Below are 18323 nucleotides of genomic sequence, written 5' to 3' on the forward strand. Positions count from 1 at the left end.
TGTTGTTCAATGAGTTCGACACCCACCCAAAAAGCAATCACAATGCACACATCTCTCTGCAAAACTCAATACAAAAGCAAAGTGGTGAATGTAAGAATCGTTCCAAAACCCAACAACTCCAAAGCCGTGAATAAAAAAAAAAAAAACCTTTACTATAACTCTTACATACTCTCTAGCAGTTAAAGAATTCATCTCAAACTCTATATATTCTTTGGGAAAAGGAATATATTTAAACAAAAAATATATTTTATAAAAGTAAAGATGTTTCTGATTAAATAAGTGATGTGAGTACATAACAAGCAACAGACATTGACCATTGGACTACATGAGGAGCTTAGTAGATAACTTTGTTAACTTTTCTTATAGATGGAGCTGAAGAGCCCAAGATATGTAGGCTCATTGGTTTTTGCCAACCTTTAGACACGACAAGTCAGAAAAATAAAAAAAATTAAAAACACAATCAAAGACTAATCGAAATCCAGCCAAAACACTGGAACATTAGGATGACGTGGTTCTCTATGCAGTTAATCACATGTTTCCTTTTACGATGTGCTTTGGTTGGTTTTTATTAGTAATTTCCTCTGTTTTATGATTTTTTTTTTGCTATAATGTACATCAAAAGTTCAGTAACAGTCTTGATGCATATAGTTGCTCATGATAATAGTATAGCTTGTTCTATGGTTTGGTACGTGAATGTCACATGTCACCGTCCTGTCAATAAAATATAGGTATTATTACGCTCCATTTTCCTTGTTCCTGTTATTTAGTTATTAAACTTTTCTATTATTCTATTAGAATTTTGCTAGCTCACGTAATTCAAGTATTTTTATAACAAGTTTTCTCTTTATACTTGACACTCAGTGATATAAGTAGTGACAAAATTAAAGTAGAAAATACGTAAGTTTTAGTATAAAAAAAGACTTGTTAATTGAGGTGAAAAAATAAAGACATGCAGCTATAATATTTTCTTGGGTAGCTGTAATCAATTTGTATTAGGTGAACCTTACTTTTTCTATAGGATGAACTTTTCATATTAATTACTATATTTGTGTCATATTTGATGAGATTTTCTTTCATCTGTTTGATGAATGTTTTGGTTTGTATAGAAATGATGGATAAGGAGGAATCAACAGCACTGATCACAAAGAGTGAAGTTGCAGAGGATGCATTTTGGGTGGAGCTGAAAAGGGTATGGTCCATGGCAGCTCCAATGGTGGCTGCTACAGCGTCTCAGAATCTTCTGGAAGTTGTGTCACTGATGATGGTGGGACATCTTGGGATACTTGTCTCCTTTTCTGGGGTTGCCATTGCCACTTCTTTTGCTGAAGTTACAGGCTTTTGTGTTATTGTAAATTCTTCTTTCATCCTTCATTTCTTTTCCCATCAACCTCCATCTATATATTTTCCATATTTTTCAAATTTATATGTACAAACTATGTTTTATAGAAAATGGTGTTTGTAATTTACGTTTAAAATCTCAAATATATAAAATCAGTTTACTATATAATCAAATCATTTTATAATAAACTGACTTTATATATATTTGAAACTGCAATCTTAGTGTAGTGTTGGAATCTATTATATAGCATGCATGATGAATTTCAGACATATATCAGTTATAGTATTTCAGAAGTTAACTATGAATCATGTTTCACTTGAAAAGTCATTAGTAAGCTGAATCATGTTTTATACTGAATCAGGATAGTTTGATCGTCTTTGATGTTTCATGTTTGATTTAGCTTACAAAACTTCCTCTTAGTCAGGATCTACAAAAACGAGTTGAATTGAACCTTTTATTCAAATTTCTATTTTAGCCTTAATCACTTTAAAATTGCGTGTACAGTTCTGCACTAATTTCTACCATGGATTCTTGATGACTCTTACTAGATTGCTAAATGGGTTGCAGTTGGGAATGGCTGGTGCGTTGGAAACTTTATGTGGCCAAACCTATGGCGCAGAAGAATTTGGAGAGATTGGAAAGTACACTTGTTGTGCTATTGTTACTTTGCTTCTGGTTTGTCTTCCCATAACTCTGCTGTGGATTTTCGTGGATAAAATACTACTGCTATTTGGTCAAGACCCTGAAATTTGCCGTGTAGCTCACCAATACTGCATATGTTTCATCCCTGCACTTTATGGTTTTGCTGTTCTTCAATGTCAGATTCGCTACTTCCAGACTCAGAGTATCATCTTTCCCATGCTCTTCAGCTCAATTGCGGTTCTGTGTTTGCATATTCCTATTTGTTGGGGTCTGGTATTCAAATTGGGATTAGGGCATGTTGGAGCTGCATATGCTACTGCAATTTCGTATTGGTTAAATGTCATTGGGCTTGGGATTTACATGAAGTATTCACTAGCATGTCAGAACACCAAGGTTGTGTTTTCTTTCAATGCTTTACTAAGCATTCCAGAGTTCTGCAAATTTGCTGTTCCTTCTGGACTGATGTTTTGGTAATGTATTATGAAATTGCACAGTTTTTACTTTCAGTTTACTGTTTTCATGCCATCTACCATTCGATCTTATTTTTTGTTTCATTGTTCATAGTTTTGAAATGTGGTCATTTGAGCTACTTACATTAGTTGCTGGGCTTTTACCTAATCCACAACTCCAGACCTCTGTTCTTTCTATCTGGTGAGAGGAAAGATTAACTAGTGAAAAACGTACTTAAGTTTATGATTTCCAATAAACTTTGGTTAAAGAATTTTAGGAAGTGAATTGGTTGTTGAAATAACTCATGACAGGTTTTTGTAAAATGTTTGAATTTTTTTTCAGCCTTAACACAACCACGCTGCACTACATCATTCCGTATGCAGTGGGTGCCTCTGCAAGGTTTGGTCCAAATTTGTTTCTTCATTTCTATACAGAAGAGCAATGACACTGCAGAGTTGTACTGATCTTTGAATTTTGGTTTATAGTACTCGCATTTCCAATGAATTAGGAGCAGGGAATCCAAATGCAGCACAATGCATTGTTCGTGTTGTTGTGATTCTTGCAATTGTGGATGGGGTTATTGTGAGCACTTTCTTCTTTTGTTTTAGGCATATATTAGGATATGTTTATACCAATGAGGAGGAAGTTGTATATTATGTTGAAGACATTGTTCCCATTCTCTGTGGGTCTTTCGCTGCAGATAGTCTTGTAGGAGCCCTTTCTGGTATGCTTCTATTTGCTGAGATGGTCTTGTTCTTGAATGAAGCAAAATTATGATAAAATTGGATATGTTTGTGCAGGGGTTGCAAGAGGAGGAGGGTTTCAGCAAATAGGGGCTTACGTGAACCTTGGAGCCTATTATCTTGTGGGAATTCCTTTGGCATTCTTGTTGGGTTTTGTCCTACACTTCAATTCCAAGGGACTCTGGATGGGAAGTCTTACAGGGTCTCTTCTACAAGTCATTATACTGGCTGCTGTAACTGTTACAACAGATTGGCAGAAAGAGGTTGGTTTTTAATTTTTCATGTAAACCTATTTCAATTCTACACAACTGATTTATAAAATAAAACTTATATTCTATAAATTGATTTTATTTCTAATGAAATATTCAACACATTATTTTTAATGTATATAACATATGAAACTAAACATTAATAAATAATTGTATTCCATGGCTACTGCAGGCAACAAAAGCAAGGCAGAGAATATTTGAGAAGTCAAATGAAGCTCATAGTGGATTAGTATGAACATTTTAAACATTTGAGAAGAATAAAATGAAGAGAGGAAAGGATGGTACCTAGTTTTTGTCACATTTTGGTTTTGCTATATCAGTTCTATTTTGGTGAAGTAAACAGATGAAAGTCACTTTGAATGTATACATATATACATACATATATATTACATACATATATTTATATATATATATATATATATATATATATATATATATATATGTATGTATATATATATCATGATAATTATGTATTATACAGTCCAATTAATAAATAAGTGTCGTTATTCAAGGTTTTCATACATATATATTAAAAATAATAAATATAGAATTTTTACTAACAATAAAATAATCTACATTAGCGTTCATATTTATTTGCAGTAAAATTAAAATAAAATTATGAGTATTGTACTGGAAAGAGTAAATGACAATCAATTTAAAAAAGATATAAGAACTTTTATTGTGCACATCGAAATAAGTATATCTCGATAGGTAAGAGTGACAATATGGTTCTGATTTCAATATGGCTGTCAATAAAATTATAATTAATCCACATGTATATTGGATTAAAAAATGTGTCAATTAATAATCAAAATAAGTTTTATTGACTTAATTTGCAAATTAAACATGTTTAAATTTGGTTTCTCGACCATTTATTTAATTTTCTAAATTTATGATCATTTTTGTATTTATTTAAACTCAAATAAATTATTTCATATAAATGAAATCATTGAGCTAAACATAATATATTTTACTGAATCAATCCACTTATCTGTAATGACTTTACTCAGATTATAAATCTTTTAACCTAACAGAGAGAAGGGACAAGTAGAGTTATTAGATTATTATGTATTTTCAATGAGTTCAATATTAAAATTTTAGAATACCCTTAAAAATATTTTATAAAGTATTAATAGAAAATGCTGCTATAGATTTCCTCGTAAGTATTTTAGAAGAGAACGTATAAGAAAAAAATTTATTAACAAATTGAAATTAACTTACATTTGAAAAAAAAATAGAAATGATATGAAATAATAACTTCTATAAGTAAAGCTTATACATGAACTTACTGCTATATTAAAAATTTAATTACTTTATTTTATTGAAAATTTAATTCTTTTCTGTTTCTTATCAGTCCAATTAATAAATCTACCTTCAAAGTTTTGTTACATATATAAAAAAAATCAATAAATATAACTTTGTTACGAACAACAGTAAAATTTACATCAGTAATTATATTTATTGATTTAAAAAAAAAAAGTAACAGATGCTGTGGTCTATCTCCTCAGCTTCTTAACTTGCCATTGCCACGTGATATCTGTATATGATAAGTCTCCATGAAAGCTAGTAATGGATATACTGGACCAGTAACAGCATCATCAAAGCAGCATCAAGAACAAGCTAGAAGAACTGTGTTCAAAGAATATCTTTAAAAAAAAAACACAACCTCAATCCTCGTATCTTCTGTTATATGTGAGAATAGATATTAATAAGGAAATAAAGACAGTTAGAAAGTAATCAAAGGACAGAAAAGATATATAACAATGAAATAACTCACATCAACTAATGGTAATAAATCTATATAGGATTCGATTTTGCATGATATATAAAGCTAGTTAAAGCGTAGGAGGGAAGGTAGAAGGGTGATGACAGAAGAATAGGGAGCACAAAGGAGCGAGATGCAATTTCCTTTCATGCATTTCATCCTCTGTGCTCTCTATCTTCTGTCAACAGCATCACCAACACCTCTTCTGTTAATGAAAAATGAATATTAGAGAAAGAGAAAAGCAAATGAACATGAAAACTCCAAATAGGGTTGTTGTTGTTGAACTTCTGAGAGATATATATGGTTCTTTCCTTCTTCCTTATCTAACAGGAGGAAGAGACGTTGAAGCTATTTGACACGGAAATATGTGTCTGAGATGGCTCTATTTATAAGGGGAAACTGATGCATAAAATGGCTTCTCTTACAACCGTTCTTTCCTACAAGAAGTAAATGTTTCTTGCGTTCACACACCCCACTTAATTCCCAGTATATTATCACCTTTGGGGTCATGTCAAATGGATCTGTAAATCTGATACGTAGAGAAAAGGACAAATGCTAGAGGATAAACAGTGTTATATATCCTTATGGAATGTACTCACCATGCAAAACCAAAGTCTTTAATTATGATCTTACGTCCAAAGGGAATATGATTAAAGTATTTCTTATAAGATTTTCTCAAATTCCCTTTTTGACTTATCTTTTTCTGATCAGTCATCGTGTATAGTTTTCATCCATCTTTAATTTTGATATTCGCATTCCGGCTCTGCAACACATCATTTCCAATAGCATATATTACTGCAATATCTTGGCACTGGTTAAATCGAAGAAGTTTAGTTCAAAGTCACTGGTGAATTAGGAGTTATGATATTGTATTCTGTTGAACAGTACGTAGCATCGACTTATGAGGCTTTGCAAGTTTATTGGAAGACAGGATATGAATGAAATAGCACGGGGGAATCTATTGATTGATTTTCTTCAGTCTGTTCTTTGCCATTATTGGTATAAGCATCAAAGAATATTACACCCCACTTGTACTTTAGTTTAAGTCATTGCGAAAATTCTCGGCTACACTTTAATGGAGGATTCATGCAAGTTGGCAAGATGCATGAAGAGAAGAATACAAAGATGTATGGGGCGGCGACATGTGCCATGTGAAATGTGACTGCTGACTGAGTAACGTGTCAGCACCCCATTGCCTTACTTTCCTTTTCCATATCTATTCATCTTCATCTTCATCATTTTTCCTTATCTCTTTTTCATCGTTAACTCCTTCAACTTCTGCTACTCTTTTATTTCATGTCACTCTTATTGAACAGTGGTATTTGACACGGTCAAATAATAATATTTTAATGATAATTATATTATTTTTTAATTTTAAATCATAATATATATTATTATATTATTAAAAGTAACGTATGTTTTTCTTAATCCGTGTTAAACTACCTTTTCTCTTTTAAATTCTCGTACCCATCAATATTTATATTTTTTTTCAATATATATATATATCATTATTTCTTACTTTTTTTCTACAGGAAAAAGTTATTTGACACGAACTAAAAAAACATTCATTTCACATTACTTTTAATAATATAATAATATATATTATATTTTTAAATTAAAAGAATTATATAATTATAATCAAAATATTATTATTGATGAATGTGTTTTCTTGTGTCAAATTATCACCGCTCTTTTCTATACTGTGCTATGAACATGGTCATATCAGAAAAAGCAAAAATATATTATATTAAAGAAAATGATTATTTGATACACTTAATTTTTTACTTTCATTTGGTATTATTTTTATTTATTTTTTACTTTTTCTTTTAAATACAAAATTTTATACTTTTAAAATTATTTTATCTTTATATTTTATGTCAAATAAATATTAAAGTGTGTCATAATACTATTATTCTATATTAAATAAGTTAAAGTGATTATTAGAAGAAAATAACATTAACAATATTTGTATGTTTTTCATCGATTATAATGCAAAATATTATATCTATTAATGGTATATCTAGATCTATCATTGTTCCTTACCATTTCTCTGCTGTCATACCATGCAATATGGGCAGGGTCACATCACAAGATAAAGCAAAAATGTATTCTATTAAATAATGTTAAAGTGATTATTGAAAAAGAATACTATTGTCTTTTAACATATATATATATATATATATATATATATATATATATATATATATATATATATGAATAATTTTTTTATAATGATAAAAAAGTAATACTATTGTATAAGGAAACTCTCTAATACTTTTCGATTTCATAATAATACAGTAGAAAGAAAAACTTAACTATATATATATATATATATATATATATATATAATGTTTTCTGAAAAATATAATTGAATATTTGAGCATTAATGAACATTCACTTAAAACAAATGTAGAAAGTTTATTATCTTCATTATAATATTGGGATGATAACATTTTATATATATTGGGTATGATACCATAGATCTAATAGATATTTTTTACACTAGTTTTGTATAATTTTATAAATACCAAAGTTTTTTATTTGAGCAATGCATTTATGTTTTTGCTCCCATTTCAATTCTCCAACCTTTGTTCCTGTTCTGCGTGGAGGTGCAAAAGTATATTTAGTAATTAAAAAAGTTAAATTTAATCTAAGGAAATAGAAAAAAGAAAAAGAACAGTCTGTTGATATATTTCTGTAATATATATATAACATATACAAGATTAGAGATTATGATTCTGTAAATTATTTTAATTACAGTAAGAAAACTAAATACATTTTATTAAATAGTAAAATATTTGATGGATACTTTAGAAAATTAAAGAAAGAGAATTTGAAAGGGTATTCTAGTGTCGTCTTGGACTTTCTTCCCAGTTATGAAAGCATAAAAGGTATTCCCAAAATGGGAAAAATTTAGGTATTGTCTGCCATGTTGCTGACAGACAATAATGCACAAAGCAATTATTCCCAAAACCTTTAAATTATTTTTTTCCCAATCTTCATTTTTTTCATCAAGAATAACAACTTTATTTCATTGCTCCCATCTTTTCTTCCTTTCATTACCTTCTCTTTGACTGCTGCAACATAAAATATATTAGATCTTATCTAACATTTCATTATTTTTAAACTAATAAAGTAGAATAAACATACAATACTAATTTCCTAAAAAATTTAAAAGTAAAACAAATATTAATCAACCCTCTTTAAAGTTAAACAACTCGTATAAAACAACAACATTAATTAATTAAGTTGTTTTTAAAAATTCATCCATCCTCTACTTCCTCATGCAAAAATTAAAATATTTTTAAAATATACTTTTCACCTAAGTATCATATAAGATTTTCTTAGATTAAATATACTTTCAGTTTTTAAACTATGTAGTAAATTTTTAAAATTTTCTTTTACAGTGATTCTCAAAATTAAAAAAATTAATAAATATAATTATTTTAATTTAATGGTATTGAATCTTAAATGGCGTGAGATTGATATTTAAGTTATATATATTGTATTACGCATTCTAATTTAAATATTAGTTTGATTTTAATTCAAATATTACTTTGAAATATATTTTAACATGTCAACTTTGAATTTAAATTTAGGAATAAGATGAATATTTATTTATTTTATTTAAATTGATATTAGACTTTAGTAAGTTATATAATTATGGTGGTGAAATAATTTACCCATTCAAGCTATTACAAGGTTAGTTCGTAAACTATTTTTAATAAAATTTCTTGTACCTTTCATCACATATTATACCCTTCTCTACTTGAGATTGAATAATTATTAAAACGACATAACTCTCGATTATGAAGTCATATATCAATATATACACTAAAAGTATAATAATTAATCCTCCTTAGATCAGTACCAATAATTCTCATATTACATTATATATTAACCATCATTTTAACATTCACAAAATCACACACCTTAAACATACCATAAGAGACATATAAAATTTGAGTTAAACTCTAATATTTTCGTTCAACAACCAGCGAGAATATCACTGAAACTTACAAACTTAACTTTTCACGAAAAGTAATCTAGTGAGAGTTGTCTTGCATAGAGATTGTCAAGTTAATTAGTGAGCTTTCTGACTTTGGTCTTGTTGAACAAGTGCATTCTCACCAACAATTACCAAGTCAATAACTCTCTCTGACTTTGATTTCGTTCAGCCAGTATATGCTCACCGAATGAGTATATGCTTGTCCAGCGAGTCTGCATAATTCTACAAAATAGAATTTTGCAGATTTATGTCCTTCAAGTCCTGTATATAATTTAGTCTAACAATAATCACATATGCCAAAACATATCAACCACCAGATTATATTAAAAACCTAACTCAACTCCACATGTCATGTTTTATTAGACAGTTCAGTTACACAAACCAACTATGCACAAACATACAATCAACCATTACAAGTTATTTATCAGTAAAAGCAATGTAATTACCTTTCATGAAAGACAACCAAATTTTTCATGAACCCTAGAAACACCTCCAAACTTACAAAAAAAACTCTATTTGCTCCTATAAACAAAACAAATACAACCAAAACATACAATTAAGATCATTGATTAATAAATACTTTTATAAAAAGGTCAACTCTACATGTGAATCAAGACGATACACATGTAAAAAAAAGATGTATAACTAGTAAAAAAACTTAAAGAAAAAGAAAAAAACTTAAAAAAATAGTATTTAGAAAGATGATTTGATTTTAAAATAATAAAAATTATTTGTAAAAATTTTAAATTTTTATTATTAAAATAATCAAGTGTTACTGTATTAAATTTTAAACATACTGTCAATTGTAAAACATGATTTTCATACTCTCATACTGTACAGTATTTTAGTATTGCATTAGTGTTTTAGTATAAACTGTACAAAATATACATTTATTCAATAAACTGTATCCTTTTAAATTCTTACGCTTTTTGTCTGCCTTTCTTTTATCATTTAATTGAAATTTACTTTTTTACTTTGTTTTTTATTCTCTAAATCCCAATATTCTATCTACATAATTCTAAAATAATTGGTTTTCAATTTCATAGTTGCAGTCTATACGAAACCGAAACTACTTATGATAACATTAATATGACAAAAGCTATAGTATTCGTATTTATTCATTTAAATAAGCGAAGGTGTTAAACTTGTACACTTTTTATATAAATACTTAAAATAAAGATTAGGCTATAAATGTCACATGTGACATACCTTGATTAGAGTTAAAAATGGGATTTACTTCATGCATCTCCCTCATTAGAATTACAATAAAAATATAAAAACTATCTCTCCATCCCATATTTTAAATGCATTTTGTATTGTGTAATTTAAAAAAGGTATTTTGAAACATGTTATGGAATGTATAATCCATAATAGGTCTTTTAAATACATTTCAGATTATGTAATCTTATGAATATTTTTCATACTGCACATAATATATTTTTAAAAAATTACAATTTTAAAATCCACATCCCAAAAAATAGTTTTGAATCCAAAAATACACTATAGGATATACATACAAAATACATTTAAAAAAGGTTTCATGATATCTTCAAATATATTTCTATATACAAAAATACTTTTTTTTTAGAGTTAGATTTTTCAGAATGTATCTCTCACTCAAAAATCCACCGTTCTTTCACTAAAGAGGTCCTCCTTTGCATCCTCAACTTTGTCGATAAGGACTATAACGTAGGGAGACAACGTCGTTGCCGTGTACGCGCATGTAGGGAAAGAGATCCAATGGCTGTTGTCGAAGGATGAGCCCACAGTGATAAAAGAAAAAAGAGAGGGTAAAATGGGTTTATTAATTTTATATGGGTAGAGGAATAAAAAAATGAGGTGCAAAAAACATCCTTTATTGTTTTTCTGCTGGATCACAAGGCCCAACAACTGGGCTTCTTACGCTTCTCTGCATTGCAAATGGTTGGTGATGCACGACATGATTTATTTTTACATTTTTATTTATTTCTATATATACTAAAAATAGATTTATATAAATAAATAAGAAATGCGGGAATAATATCCTTATATTTCACTTGTTTTCTTTATAAAACCAGTTGGTCTGCCAACATTTTTCAAAGTTATTTTTTAAAATTTATTTGATATTTATATTTATATATTTTTTAAAGTATATTTAATTATATAAATGTTTTATAAGTTTTTAGTTGACTAATTAATATTACTAATTAGATAAATTAAAATAATTATATTTTTACATCTTAAATTATTTCATTGTAATTAATAATTGAGACATGATTTATATATATATATATATATATATATATATATATATATATATATAAATAATTTAAATTTCAATGTTATTATTACATTCTGAAAATAATATATTAAAAAAATAATATTTTAAACTTTTTTATTTTAATTTAAAAAACGAGTTGTTAGACCAATTTATCTTGTCTTGTTAGACCAAAATATACTAACCAGTTAATAACACCAACTGGTTAAATTTTGGGGGCCACCATATTAATAATACTCGCTTTATTAACCGAATTATGTTTGTGATTTTAATTATTTAATTGAACTACTCATAATAAAATACATTTTTAAGAAATTATTTTGTAAAAGTAACATACATTTTATCTAAAACTGATTTGGCTAGGTCAGATTTAACGATGCCACTTCACATTTTATTTTTGGATTAATTGTTATAAAAGTAAAAGATTTGGTATACTTAAATATATTATTTTCACTAAATCAATTTAAAAATATTTTTTCATATGCTTAAATATATTTTTAATTCTTGTAAAATGAATGAATTTTGATTTTGATTCCTGCAGTTATTATTATTATTTTCAAATTGAAAAATATAATTTTCATTTATAGTATTGAATGATACTAATTAATTATTTATGTGTTATCATATTTTTTTTTTCTCTTCTTTCCTCTTTCTAATCGTTTATTTTTTGTAATTATTCGAAATTATATCTTATCTATTTTTTTAGTATTGTAACCAAGTGTGCATGCACAACAATTCCTACTACTGACACCTCTTTATCAAATTTTCATTAATTTAATCATATTAAAATTATAATTAAATAGTAGTTAAATACATTAGATTATTTAAGTAAGTTTCGTAAGAAAAAAAAAAACTATCGAGATATATTCAAATTTTCAGCAATTTTTTTATGTTTGTATATATAAAATAATATATCTTTGATAAGTACATTTTATTTAATAGATATAATATTTGGTAAGATTATTAGTTTTAAATATATATTTGATTAACAAATACAAAATATTAATACATTTATTACTCATTAAAATTTATTTATTACTTTAATTATTATTGTGGAAAACTTTACTACTTGACCACTTTAACAAATACAATAATAAATACTTTATAAAAAAATTATTTAAAGTAGGCACTGTATACATAAAAGAAATAAATATTTTATATAAACACATATAGTTATTAAACTTTTCAAGAATTTTAATATATATAGAGTGTGGGATTGAGTGAGTTTGTTTATTTTAAATTTTTACAATAAGTCATACATGTATGAAATCTAATAGATCTATTGTCATGATTTATAAATGCTTGATTATTATTATTATTATGAAAATAAAAGTTTTTCATGTCTGATAGAAGACAATAAAAATATTTTATGACGTAATATTTTTCTAAAACTAATAGACAATTTTTTTCATCTTCACAAAAATACATTTTTCGGTTATAATTTATGAAAGGGAGCCGTATGATTTTTATTATTCTTTTGAGAAATTTAGATATTAACCACACTTTATAAGCTTTTGAGTAAATCATAATTATAAAGAGAAGGGTTAATGGCACTTTTTTTTATATATTTTTTTCTAACACATTTATCATTTATTAAAATTGATTTAAAACATAAAATAAAAAGAAAAACTCAATAAATAAATTGATAGACCTGCAAAAGTTATAAGATTTAAAAGAAATCTATATGTTATTTTAGTAAATGTAATTTAACAGTAAAAAGTGTATCGAAAATAATACTTTTAAAGAACATTGCATATATCTCTGTCTTAACAAATTCACTCCAACAACTAATTTATCTAACATTGAGAATGATAAATTTCATGCAGTAAACAACATGAAGTCCCAAACCAACTTTTCCAAAATTTAGAGTTCAATTTCTTATATACTGTGCACAAACAAACAAAAACAGTTATCAAACCCACAAAATCAATGATCAAATTGTATAAAATAGCTAATATTTGGGTTGCAGAAGCGATCTATCAATTTCTGTATAAACAGTATGAACAAAAAGGAAACTCAAAACTAAAACTTTCATGTGTTGAACCAGAATCTAACATCAATAACAGAAACAGGGAAAAGATTTAAGTAAAGTAATTGCAAAAAGCAAATCAGAGGAAAGGGAAGAAGTATCAGAAATCATAGGAATGGGCAGAATTGGGAAGAAAATTACACACAATCACTTGAGATTTCATTGCTTCCCAATCCGCCCATTCCCACAAATTCTGATTGCTTCAATCTTCCATTCCCAGCTCTTTGTTAATTTTTTCTTACAACTCATTCACCACTTACCCTAACTCCTTTATATAACAAGCCTAACTCCCTCAGTCACGTTCTGCAAAACACCACTTTACGTAAAGCTAAAGGCTTAAAGCTTCAAGATTCCCTCATCACAAAAGCATGGTTGGTATAAAGCATCTAGGTAAAAGTGGGGTTGCAAAGTTACTCACCAAAACATACTATCAAACATATACTGTGCATTTTTTATTTTTTTTTCATATATATGGTTGTCTACAGGATTTCTTTTTAAAAGTAATTTTCTTAAGCATGTAATTTGAGGTTTTTCTTAAGAGAGATATTTGGGAGACGGTATTAATGAGTTTGAGATCAAAACCCTACTTTCAAAAGTTGAGGAATTTGTTGAAATATGATGCAAAGTTGAGGAATTTATTCAAATGCCTGGTGAATTGCTGCCAATCAAAGAAAGTGAAGAACCAGAATAGGAAATCACTTTACTGGGGAACCAATTGGGGATACTTGCGTTTGCAAAATCGATTCTTTAAAACGTGTGCGTGGTTCCCCAATTTCTCCACTTTATCCATAAAAAGTGATTCTTTTCTTTTTGCTGTCTTCTTTCTTGCTTTTTAATTTTCTTTTCCATGTTATTTTAGGCTGTTCAATGTACCTAATTTCTCCACTTTTTTAGTGCATCATAAATTTGATTTTGATTGAAATCATGGAACTGCTTTTAAAACGTTGAATGTGAACAGGGTGTATGGTTAGATTAATTTGAAGTACATTTTGTTATCACCACAAATTTTCACTTTGTAACTCTGCTGTATAAAACAGAGCAAGTAATGCAAAGTTCATAAGCAATAATCAATCTTTCAAAAGCAGAATTTATTTGGTTGAGCAGAACCCTTTCTATGACTAGTTTTTTTGTTCGAATTGTATACCAAAATTCAGTTTCCATATTTCATCAGCTTATATAATCCATGCCATGTAATTTCGTGCATGATAATTACTAAACAGCTCTATGATGACGTGAATTATGAAAATGTTGCAGTTATGACCAATCTTGAAATTGAATTTTGATGCAATCTTTCCAGTCTCAGCAGATAATCTATTGGATGTTCAAACATGAAGATGTGAAGTACTTTAATAGGATAATGTTTCCCAAAACAGAGAAAAGGTTGAGGAGTTGTTTGAGGAGAATTAATAATGTAAATTGTTGCTCTAGTTCCTCAAGAGAAGACATAGTTCTGGAGCACACCATCACTTCATTCATCTCCCCGTAGTGCATCCCTAAGTTCACTGCATCATGACAAGACATTGATTTTAACAGACATAAACATGTGAAAGAAGGAAATTAAAAGGTTATTTTGCATTGGTGTAAAATGTATATGAAACACTACGTTCATGAATTATGTTACCTTGGGATGAAAATTGTAAGGAAATTGATCTGAAGGCATAACAAAGGGAGGCTGCATCATGTTGTTGGGTTGAGGAATCAGCTGGTTTCCTGCCTCCAAGCCCTATGAAGTAAACAACAGCAAATTCCATTAATTTATCTAAACACATTCATGAGTTGAAATAACAATTTTTTTCTCAGATATATTTGAACTTAACAGATGGCATAAAGTTATGCAACATATATATAAAATAAATCCAATTTACTTCATACTTACTCTGCCCATATTCATCACATTCATAGGATTTCCCATAAAACCAGCTGTGTCAGGCAGGGTAGCTTGGCTTGAATGCCTTCCTTCTGCAATGTTTCCAGCAGTACGCTCTTCCTGCTATATAGCAAGCATACCATAACTCAATTATACATTTTCCAAAACTGAATAAAACAACCTATTTGTTTGTTTAACTCAGACTAATCGATTTCTAAACATATTAAAAAGTAAACTTTAATCCTATGAAACTGGTTTGCAAAAGATAAGATTTACATTCACTTATATATACTGTTAATTGACTTTATTTCTAGTGGACATAAGACTTTCAATACATTTCCCTTACTCTGAGCATATACATTTCAAGTATGAGACTAGATATTAATGAACAGTCTGATAGTATTCCAATAACATATGGAACAACATACTTAACAAAGAAGCAATTTCGTTAAAACAAGTTCTAACTCAACTTTGATATCATGTTGATGTGATCATATATTAAGAAGTGAATTTTAAAACTAACTTTATCCTATAAAATCGATATAAAATAAGGTTTGTACCTACTTATCTATTATGAATTGGCCTAATTTTTAATCCTTTGAGGACTTCCAACAAAACAACATTTTTTTGTCACAAGTGCACAAACAACCCGAGTAAGTTTACTAAGGAAGTGATTGAAAGAAAACAGAATGGAGATACCTGAGCACCATAAGCACAGAAATTTTGGAGGTTATCTGGGACAATATCAGTGAGGAATTGCATGGCATGATTCTGCATAATAACCTTAGCAACGTCACATGGCTGCACAGTACTTTTGTTGCTCTCTTCAGCACGCATCCAGGCACGATAAGTGAGTTCCTGGATGAAAATCTCACATGCTTTTGACATCAGCATGGGAGTTTCAGCACTCACCATCTGCTTACCACACAAACATTCCATCATCAGCTGTTGCTTACACATGTTTTCTCAGTCACATAATGTAATCACAACAACGTTGTTTAGAAACAGTAACATCTATAAACACATGACTTTCAGGAAGTAGCATTGATCAATTATGGATAGCAGTTATAAACTAACAATAGACAGTCAACAGAGTATGTGGCAGAATCAGAACTATAAACCTGCACATCTGCGTCTGTTTTCATTATCCTTCTGATTCGAGCTAGCGGCAACTTGTGCTGGCTCTTAAATGCTGCCAATTACATCGTAAGAAAATACAAATACCACCATTAAATCAAGCTGTTAATCGAATGCAATGGAACAAAGAAACATAGTATATATCTTTATTAGTTTATTACATTACATCAATAATATGATAGTTTAAAAAAATGTTAATCAAAACCTTCAGCAGCTTGAATATCCATCAACTGCTTCTCCCAGAAGGATCTGAGTTTCCCCTCCTGCTCTTACATGAAACAGAAAAGCTATGGTAAGATTAAGATTCAACCCTTTGACAGTAGAAAAAAAAAGGAAATCTTGAAGTCAGTGATTAACCCTTTTCAAAATCAAAATTTACCCTTTTCAATAAATATAGAATGCATATTTAAAAATTAATTTATCATAATAAATTCTGTGGCGATTGAAGTAGAAAAAGGTAATCATTTTACCTGTATGTTTTGTGGACGATACTGAGGCACTGGATACGAGGGCATTGAGATGGAATTCGACAACACATTTGTTGAAGCTGAATTACTGTTGAATTCCAATGGTAGATTGAAAGTGTTTCTCCGCTAAATTTGTCAAGATAAATAGAAAAAAAAAAGTTATTTTCTAACAAAATAAGCAAACATGGTTGAAATTGAAACAAAGCAATTGAAGTTTAAACTAAATCACTTTACCTCTCTATCGTTTTCTTGATGATAATGAAGTATAGGACAAGAGGGCACTAACATAGAATTTGAGACAACATTTGATGAAACTGAATTACTATGGAAATCCATTGCTTGATTGCAATTACTCCCCTGTTTTATCAAGAGACAATTCGTTAAATAATCATGAACACATTTTTCTAATTTTTAAAAAGAATAATAATACACATCGATTATTTTTCAACATTTATGATTTTTTTTTCTATGTCTCTTCAAACACATAAATTTTTATGAGTTTTCTATTTTTAAGTATCATCAACATTTAATAAAGTGCCGTATAATTGAGTTAAGCAATAAATAATCCATTTTTTAAAACAAAATTTTAGAAGAAATCATTTTACCTGTCTATGTTCTTCATTATACTGAGGCATTGAATAAAAGGGATTTGACATGAAATTTGATACCATATTGGATGAAGCTAGATTATTATTGAAATCCGTTGGTAGAATAAAATTGTTTGCCTGAGAAATTTGTTAAAATAATTCATTTTCTTTTTTGAGAAAATAAAATAGTTAATAATTGAAGTTTAAATGGAATCACTTCACCTCTCTATCTTGTTGACAGTACTCAAACATCGGGTGAAAGGGATTCTGTATGGAATTTGGTAGCAAACTTGATGGAAGTAAATTGCTGCTGCTTCTCTGCTTAATTTGTGATCAACATAAGTGATTTTTTAGGGATTAAGAACGTGTTTGGAACAAGAAAATAGATTATGAATGGAATCACTTAACCTCTCTGTCTTGACGAAATTGAGGCATCGTATAAGGAGTCATGGACATGGAATTTGATGGAACTGAATTGTTATTGCAATCCAATGGTAGATTGAAATTGCTTACCTGTTTAATTCATCATCAACATAAACGAAAAATCACTTTTCAAGAACATAAGCACGGTTGATCCAAACGCGTCACAAGAATATAAATATGAAATCACTTAATTAACCTCTCTATCTTCTTGAAGATACCGAGACATTGTACAAGAAGGTCTCAACACAGAATTGGGTAACATGTTTGGTGAAGCTGAATTACTAGTGAAATTCATTAAATAAAAAAAATTGTGAATTATAATTTTGAAAAAAAAAGTAC

General features: G+C 28.5%; 2 protein-coding genes across 5 annotated transcripts; one reads left to right on the forward strand and one right to left on the reverse strand.

Annotated features, from left to right (window-relative positions):
* The first annotated feature begins 1060 nt into the window (after nt 1-1060).
* On the forward strand, nt 1061-3832 carry LOC124824427 (protein DETOXIFICATION 9-like). Of its 2 annotated transcripts, XM_088114045.1 has the most exons (8): nt 1073-1348; nt 1907-2014; nt 2162-2451; nt 2546-2632; nt 2774-2830; nt 2917-3155; nt 3232-3437; nt 3616-3832. In XM_088114045.1, exons 1-8 carry the CDS (start codon nt 1085-1087, stop codon nt 3676-3678), a joined length of 1314 nt encoding a protein of 437 aa, XP_087970171.1. In that variant the 5' UTR covers nt 1073-1084; the 3' UTR covers nt 3679-3832. The 2 variants fall into 2 exon arrangements, with proteins under 2 accessions (XP_047152820.1, XP_087970171.1); XM_047296864.2 differs by having other exon boundaries at nt 1061-1348; nt 1907-2451.
* A 9551-nt stretch (nt 3833-13383) lies between these two features.
* LOC124824412 (uncharacterized) lies at nt 13384-18323 on the reverse strand. 3 transcript variants are annotated; one of them, XM_088111847.1, is made up of 12 exons: nt 18181-18323; nt 17970-18074; nt 17784-17879; nt 17580-17699; nt 17209-17331; nt 16978-17100; nt 16713-16770; nt 16492-16562; nt 16070-16285; nt 15380-15493; nt 15125-15226; nt 13384-15005 (listed from the first exon to the last, which is right to left on the reverse strand). In XM_088111847.1, the coding sequence occupies exons 1-12, from the start codon at nt 18277-18279 to the stop codon at nt 15003-15005; spliced, it is 1230 nt and encodes a 409-aa protein (XP_087967973.1). In that variant the 5' UTR covers nt 18280-18323; the 3' UTR covers nt 13384-15002. The 3 variants fall into 3 exon arrangements, with proteins under 3 accessions (XP_087967973.1, XP_047152807.2, XP_047152800.2); XM_047296851.2 differs by having other exon boundaries at nt 15380-15490; nt 18181-18322; XM_047296844.2 differs by lacking the exon at nt 17580-17699.

Source organism: Vigna umbellata, chromosome 4 (assembly GCF_029865625.1).
Source record: "Vigna umbellata cultivar VRB3 chromosome 4, Vumbellata_1.0, whole genome shotgun sequence".
NCBI lineage: Eukaryota > Viridiplantae > Streptophyta > Magnoliopsida > Fabales > Fabaceae > Vigna > Vigna umbellata.